Source organism: Eucyclogobius newberryi, unplaced genomic scaffold, assembly GCF_026437365.1.
Source record: "Eucyclogobius newberryi isolate DKJ021-1_F unplaced genomic scaffold, fEucNew1.0.hap1 SCAF_7, whole genome shotgun sequence".
NCBI classification, from domain to species: domain Eukaryota; kingdom Metazoa; phylum Chordata; class Actinopteri; order Gobiiformes; family Gobiidae; genus Eucyclogobius; species Eucyclogobius newberryi.
In genome coordinates this window covers 9,853,163-9,867,516 of record NW_027316389.1, presented here as the reverse complement: position 1 = coordinate 9,867,516, position 14,354 = coordinate 9,853,163, and the positions used below count along the sequence as shown (strand labels likewise).

Sequence of the window (14,354 nt, the reverse complement as noted above, 5' to 3'; positions counted from 1 at the left end):
TGAATTATGCATTGTTTCTTGTGTGTTATCAGTTCATTTGATTACAGAAAACAGTTTAGTCTGCATGACAGCAAACTAAGCACATAGTCCTACAATACTAAATCTGCAAATCAAGAACATACAGACGAACAGAGGGGAGGAATACTCATGAATATATTCAATGTGTTACTGGGGCATGCGTAAGCAGACAAAGGGAGAGAGGACTCCCTTTTCTCCTCACTACTAGCCTATTTTAACCGCCCTTCTTACCACAAAATAGGAATCAGTGTGGACTCCCATCTGCCCATCGCCCTCTCTATCTTAGCGCTTGTTTTTGCGCTTGTATGACCACAAAATCGACAAGCCACAGAAATGGACTGGATGACATGGCTTGTCCTTCACACATGGTTTTGTAAGGCCTTTTGTCTGCTTCTTTCACTCCCTGCCTCAAAATTTGTCTGCACAAATAAGCCATTAATCCACTCTCATAGGAAGCTTTTTTCCACTTGGCACTCTTTTTACGATTATCCAATGGTGTTTTGCATAATTAGGCCACTTATATCAAATACGGGCGGATTCTAATGGAGCGCTAAGGGGACATATTTACTTTAATTACTACTCAGAGTATCTCTATCTGTTATCCACCTTCCCCATGAGACTAGTGGCGACAGCAAGGGATGTAAGTTAGTGAGGAAACACTGGCTCTCTTCAAAGGTCACAGCCTCCTACTGAGGAGTTAAGATAGCATTTGACCTTCGAGACCATTACTACTGCTCAGCCACAGTCACAAGGGAACACAGCGATAAATAAAAAAGTCTACTCCTCTGTTTCAGCCTTCCATTTAAAGGGAATGGGAGAGCACTAGAACACAGGGGGCACATGTGTGTAGTGGAGTAGTGTTCTCTTTCTAGTTTCTTCTAGTTTCTGTTATGTCAGATGTATGCATGTGTTATTATTTACAGGAAGCTTTCAGAATTTCTGACAGCAGCGAGAGCCAAAAAACACACTAAAGTGCACTTTACCGCCGCAGCCTGGGGCTGTAGGCTTTTTACTCCATGGGAAGAAGAATAGAGAGAGAGACCTTAAAAATCCCACACGAGCACTGATCGAACAGTCAGGTACGCTTCAAGACACACGATTCTGGGATTGAAATGTGCTGCTTTCGGACTTCCTGTTATGGTGGCGCTTTGAGTAGACACACCGCACACAGCTGCTGCAAAACTTAAAATTTTAAATCATCATTTGACCAACCTCATCCCAAAGAGGAAGAACCAGAGACGAGTAAACAAGGAAGACACAAATCCGGTAACACTATGGGACCAAAACAAACAAAGCTGACGGAACACGGTCCCATTGGAAAACAGCCCGGTGACAGCCAGGAGGCAAATCACTGTCATGTGTTGTGCGATTGTCCTCTTTGTTCACAGGTTTTGGACAGAGATGGATTTCAGAACTCTGTGTTTGGGCCTCAGGACTCCTGCCATGGACACAACCAGCAGCCATCTCTGGAGTGTCCTACTAGTGTCCACAAAAAGGCCCTCAGAAAAAAGGATGACATAGAACATTTGGACTTCAATTGAAAATGGACAAATTTGACAGACATTGTACCAAATGGGACTGGGTTTTTTTTAGGGTTTTTTCAGGCCATGATTTTATTTTCTATTTTATATGTTGGATGTCTGCTGCTTTTATTTTGTGTCTCTCTGGTCATGTTTTTTTCTTTTTCCGTTTGTTTTTTATATGTTCTTAAATTCCCCCCCAAAAAATGAAATGTGCTGCTTTCCACAATATATATCAGCCAAATAGAACGATGTGGCAGAAAGAATTCAAACGTGTCGAAAAGCCGTCCATTTTGCTAGAATGACTATAGAGAGAAGATGGAACTTTAAAAAACAGAGTCCGTCACGTTTGGCATTACTCATTAACGTCATCATTAGTCTTGTAGCATGCCACAGTCTCAGCTTCTAAACTGCTCTCCATTTGTTAAAACGGTACATGTGGTAGAGTGACAGGTCTAAAAGGGACTGTTAACACTCGGGAGCTGTTCCGGGGAAACACAAGGTTAGCTGAGGGTATAATTCAGGATAAATCATTTCAGACAGCAATCAGCATGACATGTGTCAATCGGCACATTTTACACAGTGGAGCAGAGGGATTTTTGGAAAGTGGAGGAATTTCCATTTTTTTTGTGAAAGCAGTATCTAGGAGCAGCAGTTATTGGCGTTTTTGTCCATACAGTTAGAGTATAATTGTATTTTTGTAGCAGTATTGCAACTTCATAGTTCCGAAAAATTCCAAAGACAGAATATTTGATTTGAAGTCTTGCTATGGCAACAGTCCTCATTTTCCATCGCTCTGAACCAGATTGATACTTGAACATAGCAACAAAGTTCTTGCACTACATGGCTTTATTGGATTGCCATTTCTGGCCATTCATCCTTCCGTGTTCATTTAGAAAATCATAAAAATCATAAAAGAGATGACAGTTAGTCACATCATCCCGCCTCAACTATTGATTCAATATAAAGCGCTACTGTTCATTGTTTCAGGTAAGTTATCCTTCCTGATTTAAAGGATTGTGTGTGATGACCTTTCCCCAAACATAACATATGAATTGTTTAATTGCTATGGTGATGGAAGATTGTTGTCAGCTTAAAACCCATGAATATTTGTCTCGGTCTGGACAACATGGTCCACTAGCCTGGGTTTACTGTGTTTACAGAATATAGCTGTATGTTTGGGACCAATATCTGCAAGTTTATGTCACACCTGTTGCTGTGGATTTGAATAATTTATGGTGCTGACAAGCCACTGCAGGCTGTGTCCTCTTCTGTTTAAATTTACCACATCAATCTGGTGCTGAAGTAAAGCTGAGGGCGAACACGGTGGAGCAGAGAGAGGGGAAGGATGAAATGTGAAAGTGTGTGTCTCTGTGCCACAGCAAGGTCACTCTGGTCTATCAACAACGGGGCACCATAGCAACTATGTCCTCTGTAACACCACTTTTCTACACTTTTCTACAGCTTTGCCGAGCAATTAATGTGCAATAACAACATAGAAAAGGTATCATCTATTTTTGTGATGGGATGAGATTTAGCTTTAGGTGGACTTCATGTGAAATTAATTGTTATTCAGTACATGTTGTGCCAATTTGCATTTCAATTTATGATTTTCATGCTATTGAGTCCTTTTGTCCCAAGCTCATATATAAAGATAGCTGCCAAAAGTTTAAACACCAATATGTGGGAAGTGAAAAACCAAATAGAAAATAAAATGTATTGCTGGGAGTTTTACCGTCATGCAATGGTTGATTAACTTTCTAATTTGATACAATTGCAAGCCAAATATACCAAATTAAAAACTGACAATATGTTGATTTCACTTACTGTGTACTGAGATGTGCAGATGTTCCATTTAAAAGTCATTTACATTGACAATGCATATGCTGTATTTGTCCTTTCTGAGATGCATCAAGTACAATGTCATACCAATATTGAATACTACTATGGCCTTGATGAAAGCCATTACTCGCCTGTATCATTTGTCAGCAAGGGCACACTGAAAGCATATAGCATATAATACGGTATGAAGAAAATCAATGGGATTAAGTCTGCTATGTCACTTTAAAAGACTGTAATTTCATAAACACCACGGCATTTAGTATTAATACAAGTGTGACAACAAGGGATGACAGGCAAAATAATCAAAGTAGATGATGGAAAAAGAGTTTAAAAATGTTGCACCTGCAGCACCCAGCTGTGCACTGCTTATTCTGAATCATGGCTCTACTCGGAGAGACTGCTTAGCATTTCATTTGGAAAACAGGGATTTATAGCGGACTGTGAAGTGTGTGCGATGAAGAAATGGTAGGTGTGTACGGCACTTTATGGTGAGAGAAACTTGGCTCTCTACACGAGCATCTATAAATAAGAGAAGCTCATTCGATTCCAAGCAGACCACAGAGAGTGAGATTGCAGGTTTTCAGGAGACAGCTGGTTCCAGGTGGATCAAACATCAGATGGGATGAAGTGTCTACATGCATGTGATTCCATATTTTAAATCAAATTAATAAATAAAAATTGAATTTCCTTCCCATGCTGAAGAAAATCATTGCCATTAGACAATGTGCAAACATGGTAAAGCAAACCAATCATGGAGATACACTGCAATCAGACTTCTTAAAAGTGTGCGACAGCCTATTAGCCGTCTCTGACTAAATTAAATATCTAGAGGGTCAAACAAAGAAGAAGAATGTGATGATAGATGGCGAGGCTGAGACGCCTGCTGACACTTGGACTGATGCTGAGAAAAGTGAAACATGTTTTAACTGAGAAACTGCAACTGCAAAGAAATATAGAACTGCAAGTTGTACAAAGAATAAGAAAGACAACTCAAAGTGACGATAAAGCAAGATCTATTATATTATATTATCTGACATTGCCTTTTGCCTTAAGAGAGGTTGATAATTTACTCCTAAACAGTCTCTGTGAGTTTCAGAGCCATATGACTGTACCTATGACCAAAAACGATTTGAAAATTGGTCAAATAAATAATAAATAATATCCATCAGAAGATTTTTGCCCAATAAGAGCAAAACTATCTGATGCTACTTCTGCAACTGGTCTACAAATACAATTAGTACAAAAACCCACAAGAATTCATCCTAGAAATTAGGAATTGATCACCTCAATGTGCATTGATCACATCTTCACAAATTCTCTAGAATTATGCACAGGCACGACTTCTGTTCCAGTTAGCTGCACCAACCACAATCTAAGGATAAGAGTGGTCCTAGAATTATTTGTAAGTGGTCATTCAAAACCAAGATGCATTTTTGGATGATATTAGAAGGTCAAGCTGGTCCAATGAGCAAACAAATGTGACGAACATACATTCTTTGTAAAATTCATCTCGTGACTAGAAGAATTTAACAAAGAATCTATGTTTTTTGTGGACAAACATGCAGCAAATTTAAAGTCAAGAACCTTAAAACACCATTGATGGACAACGAAATGAAGAAATCATGTCACAAAGATATCAAGCTAAAGAAACTGCTATTTTGAGAGAGAAACAAGAAAACCGGACTGGATCGAAATTCCAAAACCATGTCACAAAACTCAATTGAGTAAAACGAAAACTACATTAAGCTGCATTAGACCAAGGCATCCAAATTTGAACTCGATGGCCGAGTTGGACGCCTGTACAGACGCTTTGGACGTGCGTCCACATAGACTTTGAATGTAAACTGGAATGCCCCATTATGAGAAGAAAACTGAACATGACAAAAACAATATTACAAAAATATGAGGTGCACAATCAATGAATTAAAGGTTGAATGGGTGATTTTTTGGCCCAAATCTGAGTTTCATTTCCTCGTGGTGTGGACTGCCGATTTAGTCCTGCCACGTATCAATCATAGGATGCACCTACCGCTCACCTGCAGCCGCGTGCGGCTCGTCCCCATGAGAGCAGCACGTTTCCCTGTGTCTAAGCGCATTGATCTATCATATAGTTCCCTCAGTGAACGGGACAAAATTAAGACTGAGAAAGACGGTTCGAGCTGGCTCAGAAGAGAATCTACGGGAGACGAGAGATGAGATGTGATCCGTTGCGCTAATAAACAAACGCACGTTTGGCCGCGAGGCTTTTCTCTGCATCCGCACGGGGGAGTGCACATGCGCACTTCCGCTTGAGTTCTCAAATCGGCAAAAAATCGTCCATTACGCCTTTAACAGGCAGGAATAGAAAATCAATGCAAGCGTTCATAGTCATTGATGAGAATGGTTATTTTATAACTAACTATAACACATTCAAATTTCAAAAAGTCAGAGTAAATGAAGTAAAACACCTTCATAGAAATCTTAAAAATACTTCCCGGAGATGGCAGCAGAGCAAGTTGCCCCACCCATTTGTCACACAGTAAACCTGAGCTTGACCACAGGTGTGTGTCCACAAGACTGGAAAAAAGTTATGATTATTCCAGTAATAAAAAATAGTCAAGTGTGGCCTGTTCACTCCTTATCAGCATCCATACAAAAACAGCCACAGTTCTGACTATGTGACTGACTGACAGACATTGAAGGAAAGGAAATAGTGGCCACTGTTATGCTAGATTTAATAGACCATTGATCCCTAATTGATAAGTAAGCAGCATATGGATTCGGCGTGCTCTGAATCGTTCAACAGCTATTTAACTGGACGAACACGGACTGTTTTTGTGGATGGATGTTATTCTAGCTGCAGGACTTTGATGTGGAGTTGCACAGGGCAGCAATCTCCTCTACTGTTCAACATCTATACTTCAAATGAAGATTAAACTAATACTGTCGAGTCGTAGAGTTAAATTCTGTAGTGGAATACATACATGAAAACAAATTAGCTTTAAATGTATCAAAAACTCATTGCTTGGTATTTAGCTCGTATCATTCAATTATTCTGAAGCCATTATTAAGTTATACAATTCATAGTGTTACAATTACTCAAGTATATGAGAATAAGCTTTTATGAATATTTTTAGATAATAAATGGTCAAATCATATAAAAAGCATGTGTGCCAAAATGGGAAGCGCTATGATTAAGCGATATGCACATTTTCTACCTTGTAAAGCGATTAAACTAATAGCACAAGCTCTGATATGATCAAATTTAGACTTTTGTCCAACTGTATGGTCTAATACTAAAGCAGGAAGCATATGATAATTACAAATGGTATGAAAGAGGGCTGCATACCTGCACTAAATTCATGCATCAGAAATGAGCAAGACAGACTTTATATTCATTGCTTCATTCATTGCAATTATACAAGAATGTTTTTGTCACAAAAACACCATGGATTATTTTTAATAACATAATGTTTAGTGCAGAAATCCATACTCATGCTATGAGTGTTGTCTAAATGTATGTTGCCTAAAGTAACTACCAACTACATTAGAAAAACTTTTAATTACAGAGGAATGTATGAATGGACCTGCGTCAATACTTTTAAATTCAATTTGTTACTGAAAGACTTTATAAAACAACCCGGCTCTTGAAATTAAACAACCTCAATTAAAGCAATTGTGTGAAAACATGTATGTTGTGCTGTGCAATGTTCTCCTTTTAACATGTTTTCATGTCTGAAATAATAATGTAATTGCTTTATATGGACTCCAGGAAGAATTATCAACATATTTGCTGGGGCTAATGGGATAAAAAGAAAAAAAAAAAAAAAAACACACGAATGTGTTTTAGAAAGATGGTGGATGTTTCCCCCTTTTCCGTCATATTCTATCACAGTGATTGATAGAACATGACGGATATATCGCCTATGAGCAGATTTAAATTAGATTGGTGTTCACTCTCAGGCCATTACAGATTGTAGAGAGGAGCTGTAAATTCTATTGCATGTTGTGTAAGTGACAATGAGAAAGGCCTCACTTGAAACAGGATAAAGTAAAGGTGATGGCTTAAATGTGACAATACATGGTGTCATCAGCAGCATCTATGCACACAAACCATTTCCTGAAGTGGCTTAGGTTGTGTAAATTGTAAATGGTTTCTTTCACAGTGGCCCAGTATTTTAATGCCACTGGGGAGAAAAACAGCTGGTATATAGACAAAAATGAAATTATAGAAAATTAAACAGAAGAATCGGTTCCGCAACTATGGGTATGCAGTGAAGTCCTCTCAAGTTAGGATGACATTGTAAATTAGGGCCCAGTAATTGTTCTCAGATGGGAAAATTAACAGATGATTTGTTCCATTCAAAAGGTGCAGCGTGTAACTTTTCTGGTGGAGGATTTCCCACCTTTGAAATCTGGTTGCTTTGCATAAAACGTTCCTCAGTTGGACATTAAACGTACCTATCTTGCATGTAATCATGTCGTTTGCATTTCATCATGTGTTTTTGATCATTGTATTACTTAAAATACTTAAAATAGACGCATCCTTACTGAGCGTTCACAGATCTAACCTGTAACTTGGCCTGGTGCTGTCGTCAGAAAAGTTACACAGAGCCCCTTTTCTGAGGTGTGTGTAATGAGCCTGCAGGTCAGACTACAAATGCCAAGCAGACTGTACTGTTGGCCCTCGTAACATACGCCAACACGTACCCAGACAGACAGCGAGAGCGAAGGAAAAGGAGAGAAGAGCAGCACAACAACACCAGACACTCTCCAAATGAGCTGTTTTCCTGCCACGCTCCAGGGCTCCCTCATTGTGGCCATGTTTAGATATAGTCTTTGCTGGGTTATTTTAAAATTAACTCTTTGCACTTGCACTGTGCCGATAGGACAGCAAGTCACTATAGTTGGAAAATAGAAGTGGGATATTAATGCAGGAGTGAAGTGCACCCATTTACATATGTTATACGCACATGGATCACCTGCGACGGCTGGCCTGACAAATATCTTCCTCGTTTGTGGTAAAATGATTTATGTTGACAGTCATGGCGTAAAGCCATAGTGTACTGAAAGCTTCTTTACGCCTGCTTAAAACTCCACGCAGTAATTGGCTATTATGGATACTTGTAAATCCCACACCTTAGCTTGATACTACTGTCAGTCTAATGTGATAGATCATATGAAGGCAATACTACTTAAAGTCTTCCGTTTTATGGATATACCATCATTTAACATATAATGCATGTATAAGCAGACGCCACATTAGACGTCCTATTGAATGTATTAAATTATATATATATAACTATATCTATTTATCTATAAACAACTAGTGCAAAAGACACAGCATGTTATAAACTCCCCCAAACTAATAATTAGCTGAGCAATTTAAAGGTTTAATGTTGAAAATATATACTTTGAACTGACGTCGTCTCGGCAGAAAATGTAAGATTCGTTTGCTTTAAATCACACAACATAACCCCGTTAACAATATTTTCAAAGTTAAATCATTCAACTGCTTAAAGTTTGTAAATCGGACACAGAAAAGTAAATGCGAGCTCGCGATCCGAAAAAAAGCAATCACATTCACATTAAAATCCAGTGCGCGAGCCTGGCACAGAGCGCTGTTCTGAGTTACCTCGCGCTCACTTCCCATATTAAAGTCAGATCAAGCGGGCGCACGGCTCTATCGCGCCGGGAATTATAGCTTTATTAAATATCCCCTGAGAGACCACCACCGCGTCCACCGAGGACACCCGGGAGAGCGCGAGCCGAGACCCACAAATAACGGGCAGCTATAGCAGCTGGTGGAGCGGCCAAGCATCCCCCATCCACCGCCTCTCTCTCTCTCACACACACACACACACACATGCACAGACACACACACACACACACATGCACAGACACACACACACACACACATGCACAGACACACACACACACACACACATGCACAGACACACACACACACACACATGCACAGACACACACACACACACACACACACACATGCACAGACACACACACACACACACACACACACACACACATGCACAGACACACACACACACACATGCACACACATGCACACACACACACACACACACATACACACACACACACACACACACATACACACACACACACACACACACACACACACACACACACACACAACGAGCCGGAGAAACGCTCAAGTTGGGGACTGAGCGGAATATAGATGCGAGGCAAGACAAAAGGCACCGGGAGACGTGATTTGCACATACAATCTGTTTTAAATGCTCAAACACCACTGCGCATCCTCTCACTTCTTCTTCTTCTTCTTCTTCTTCTTCTTCTTCTAACACAGTCGCAGACATAAGGCAAAAAGGCATCGGATGCTGTTAGTGCCTCCAAAAACGCCATCGCCACGAAAGGCGCACTTCATGTGGAGACGTGCGGTCAAACTTAGCCCGATGCCGTTTGCCAAGAGATCGTGCAAGAAAAGCAGCATTATTGTGTGTTAAAAGTGTTTAGAAAAGAGTAGAGCGCTCCAAACTCCGATGCGTAAAAGCCGCCGCGCGCTCCGGCCGAGCACCGCCGCACGCGCTCGTAACTCTTGTCCTACCTGGTGCGCGAGAAGAGCCAAGAGGATGTGGACTCCGATCTCCATGGCGGTGCGCAGGTGAAATGTCTCTCTCTCTTTCTCTGTCTCTCGCGATTTTGGAATTGGAAAGAATGTCAAGGCTCAACACGGGGAAGTAGAGACTGAGACAGCTCTGCACATAATCCCAGTGTCCGACGCGAGTGAGGAGAGGAATGCCTTTTGTGCCGTTCCGCCAGCAGCTGCCAACTTCTTCCAAATACAACTGCAGTGGTCTGATCGGCAACGCGGCGGATGGTGTGAAAGCGAGACCACGACCAATGGATTTATGAGAACGACAGGAGGGGAAAGAGAGAGCGCGGAGGAGGGAGAGAGGCGCGGAGCTTATTGAGTCTCTATCAAAGTCTATAATATTGATGAGGTCATTGAAGAATTTTAGCCACGCAAATCAGAATTTATCACCGGTGTGGAGGATTTAGGAACCTCCTGTCTCTTTTTCTTTTAATACGTGGCAGCTTTATTATTGCAATGCCATCGCCTCTAATCCGTTGCGTTTGACTGTGATTTATGTTTTCTGTCAGAGCGTGTTCGACGCACTGTTGGAGCCTCTGTTTCCCGTGCCCGGGGCGACCTGGGAGAGGGGAACTTCACTAATGTGGCTAAGGATATTGTGTTGCACTAATGATCCAATATACAGTGTAAAATAATATGAATACATGAGTCTTAAGGCACTACTGAGCGCAGGCTGGGATCGCCTTCAGCAACTTGGAGTAAAATGCAGATAACCACATTTTGTTTTGTTACAGTGCTGAAAAACATGAGCGTGTACTGCCACCATAATATGCTTCACTCTGGGGAGGGTTCTGGTCAGGTGATGAGTGGTGCCTGGTTTCTTTGATATTTAAGACAAACAGTTAAATCTTTGTTTCATCTGACCAGATCATATTTTTTTTATGATACGAGAGTCCTTTGGTTTCCTTTTTGCAAACTCCAGACGGGCTTACAAAGGAGTGGCCACTTTACCAAGCAGGCCTGATTGGATGAGTGCTGCAGGTCACCTCTCTGACAAAGGCCGGGCGACCAGCTTCAATGCTGCACAACTATTTCAGTGACCTTCCCTGTACCCTTCCTGTCTCGGAGGTCTACAGACTTTGTGCTCCGACACTGTTAACTGTGGGACCTCATATAGACAGGCGAGGGCTTTTCCAAATCATGTCCAATCAACCTGGACTCCCATCAAGTTGTAGAAGTATCTCAAGGGTGATCAGTGGAAAAACCATGTGCCTGAGCTCATGGCAATCGCTGTGTGTTAAGTACATGTGCTTGTGTTAAGTACGTTAAGCTTCTTTTTCCTTTTTTTTTTTGATACATTTGCAAAGAATTCTAACAACCTTCTTTCAAGTTGTCATTATGAAGTATTTGTAGAATTTCAAGATAAAAAACAGTAAATGTGCTACTTCAGGCATGCACTGTATCCACTCATAGGAGAATGATAAATATACCCTCCTTACACCTTACCTCACTAGTAGTAAAAGTAGTAGGCGAAAAGTAGGAGAAGCCTTTTTGAAGAGGTCTGTCATTTATCATAATGTCCAGCCAGACTTACACACCCATCATATGTCTCTGTGGATTATTCCCTGCGCAGAGAGCTTTCTATGGCGCAGTTTTACGCACAAGCATGTCAGCTCTGCCTTGGGTCGGCCCGGTGATGAGGAGCTGGGACAGGGCCCATAATACACCAGGCTACAGTCGATGCGCCCACATGAAGCCCGGGGGCGCAGTCCGGAATACTGTAGGAGGGAAGGGCTGACGGCTGCATGACGGCTGTTGAAGTGTGACATCTGGAAGGTGCGTTGTGTTGCACTGTGCATCTCGCGCACCTGACTTGACGTCTTCTTCTCCTGCCGCCTTCAGTCAACGCAGCCCTCGCCCACCCCAGAAACCGCCACTGAGGTGAAGAATATTGCTAAACGTTGTCATAATATAAATCGTATTTCTGCCGTTCTGTTTCTGAGTTATTTGACTTGATGAGACAGCTGCATATTTTACTCTGCTCAGTCAGAACGAGCACTAAGTAATACAGGTTGATAAGGATAATAGTCACAAAAGTGAAAGAAACATTTCCATTAATCAAATATATGTTAATTGAATAAGACAGAGAAAGGGTAAATTATACATAGTGTTGTGTGTGTTAAGATTAAAAATGCAAAACTTTACACAGTGAAACTACACATGGTCAAAGGAGGATTGACACAAAATGTTATTAGTGGATTCATCATCTCATTCTGTTTGGTATCTATATTTTTTAATACTTGTTTATCCTCTTCTAATATATTCAAGTCTTCTGGTTTGTGATTGTGGTGTGAATCAATGCTGAGGAAGCACGTAGGTTCACATTAGGGCCTGACCAATATAGATTTTGGGCGGCTGATACTAGGCCAATATTTAAAGAGATTGGAGGGGTTGATATATCTGCAGATACGTTTCATAATGTAATAAATAGTTTGTAGGCAGCTGATGTGTGTCAGACTCTATTCATTTTAAATTGGGTTTATTGAGGCAACATTTATTGTTATTCTGCCTCTGAAGGCTGAAAAAAAAAATCTTTTTGATAGACTTAAACTATTGAAGAGACTTTGCAAGCCAGTGGTGAGCCCAGGGGCGGACTGGGGGGGAAAGTGGCCCGAGAGTTGAAGGCAGAGAGGCCAACTTAAAGATTGAATAGACAGAGTTTCATTTCCTCATGGCCAAGTAGTTCTCCCACATGTCAATCATTCCCTGCATGCTAGTGCACACGAGCAGGCTCTTTCTGGCTCGATCCCAGGATATCAGCATGTTCCCCAGGCTGCATGCGTGGTTGATATGCCAGTGTGTGTTTAGCGAAGCTAGCAGCGAGTTCCTTCAGTGTAGCTCCACGCTTCGGACCGCGAAGTACAAAAAGAGCTGAGGGACGACAGAGAAAGACTGTGTTCGAGATGGCTCAGAAGAGATGGAAATCTGCGGAGATTTTGTGACATTTTGATGGGTTTTACAGGAGATTTATTTCAAAGATCCAGTTGGCTATGGTTGAATGATATCCCACTATATCATTTCACCCTGATTAAACACAACGATTTAGAATATGTAGATTCTTTTATTAATTTCATGATCAGTACATATTTTTGTCAGTGTACAGTTTGCATGTAGCTTAACTTAAAAGGGCACTATGTAGCTATTGGGGGTATAAGACAATCTTCATATATAAATAATTGGAAGCTAGCTAGATTTATATCATATTGTTGAACCTTACAGGCAAAGAAAAAACAAGTTAATGATAAAATCACGTGATGGCCCTCAACTAGAAAACTTACATGGTGCACCTCCATCCATCCATTTTCTGCCGCTTTATCCGGGGCCGGGTAGCGGGGGCAGCAGTCTGAGCAGGGACTCCCAGACTTCCTCCTCCCCAGACACTTCCTCCAACTCCTCCGGGGGGGATCCCGAGGCGTTCCCAGGCCAGCCGAGAGACATAGTCTCTCCAGCGTGTCCTGGGTCTTCCCCGGGGCCTCTTCCCGGTGGGACATGCCTGAAACGCCCAAGAGGCATCCGGAACAGATGCCCGAGCCACCTCAGCTGGCTCCTCTCGACGTGGAGGAGCAGCGGCTCTACTCCGAGCTCCCCCCGTGTGGCCGGGCTCCTCACCCTATCTCTAAGGGAGCGCCCAGCCACACGGCGGAGGAAACTCATTTCGACCGCTTGTATCCGCGATCTTGTTCTTTCGGTCACTACCCAAAGCTCATGACCATAGGTGAGGGTAGGAACGTAGACCGACCGGTAAATAGAGAGCTTTGCCTTTCAGCTCAGCTCCCTCTTCACCACAACGGTCCTGATGCAGGCCGACCGCACCGATCCGCCTGTCGATCTCACGCTCCATCCTTCCCTCACTCGTGAACAAGACCCCGAGATACTTGAACTCCTCCACTTGGGGCAAGGAAACCCCACCCACCTGGAGAGGGCAAGCCACCTTTTTCCGGTCGAGAACCATGGCCTCGGATTTGGAGGTGCTGATTCTCATCCCAGCCGCTTCACACTCGGCTGCAAACCGTCCCAGTGCATGTTGCAGGTTCGGGTTTTATGGAGCCATCAGGACAACATCGTCTGCAAACAGCAGAGATGGAATCCTGTGGTCCCCAAACCGGACACCTTCCGACCCCTGACTGCGCCTAGAAATTCTGTCCATAAAAACTATGAACAGAACCGGTGACAAAGGGCAGCCCTGGCGGAGTCCAACATGCACTGGGAACAGGTCTGACTTACTGCCGGCAATGAATACAGCCCCTGCTCCGGTCATACAGGGACTGGACAGCCCTGAGCAAAGGTACTCCCGGAGCACCCCCCAAAGGACACCCCGAGGGACATGGTCGAAAGCCTTCTCC

General features: G+C 42.3%; 2 protein-coding genes across 2 annotated transcripts in view; both read right to left on the bottom strand.

The window, feature by feature from the left end:
- The window catches only part of cdh13 (cadherin 13, H-cadherin (heart)), a 352,261-nt gene extending 342,015 nt beyond the window's left edge, over positions 1-10,246 (bottom strand). The window contains exon 1 of the mRNA XM_072434742.1: positions 9,964-10,246. Within this exon, the coding sequence (XP_072290843.1) occupies positions 9,964-10,008 (45 nt within the window). The 5' untranslated portion in view covers positions 10,009-10,246. The remainder of the gene's footprint in view (positions 1-9,963) is intronic.
- The window catches only part of ferry3 (FERRY endosomal RAB5 effector complex subunit 3), a 452,554-nt gene that overhangs the window by 218,787 nt on the left and 219,413 nt on the right, over positions 1-14,354 (bottom strand). The gene's annotated exons all lie outside the window — the stretch shown is intronic.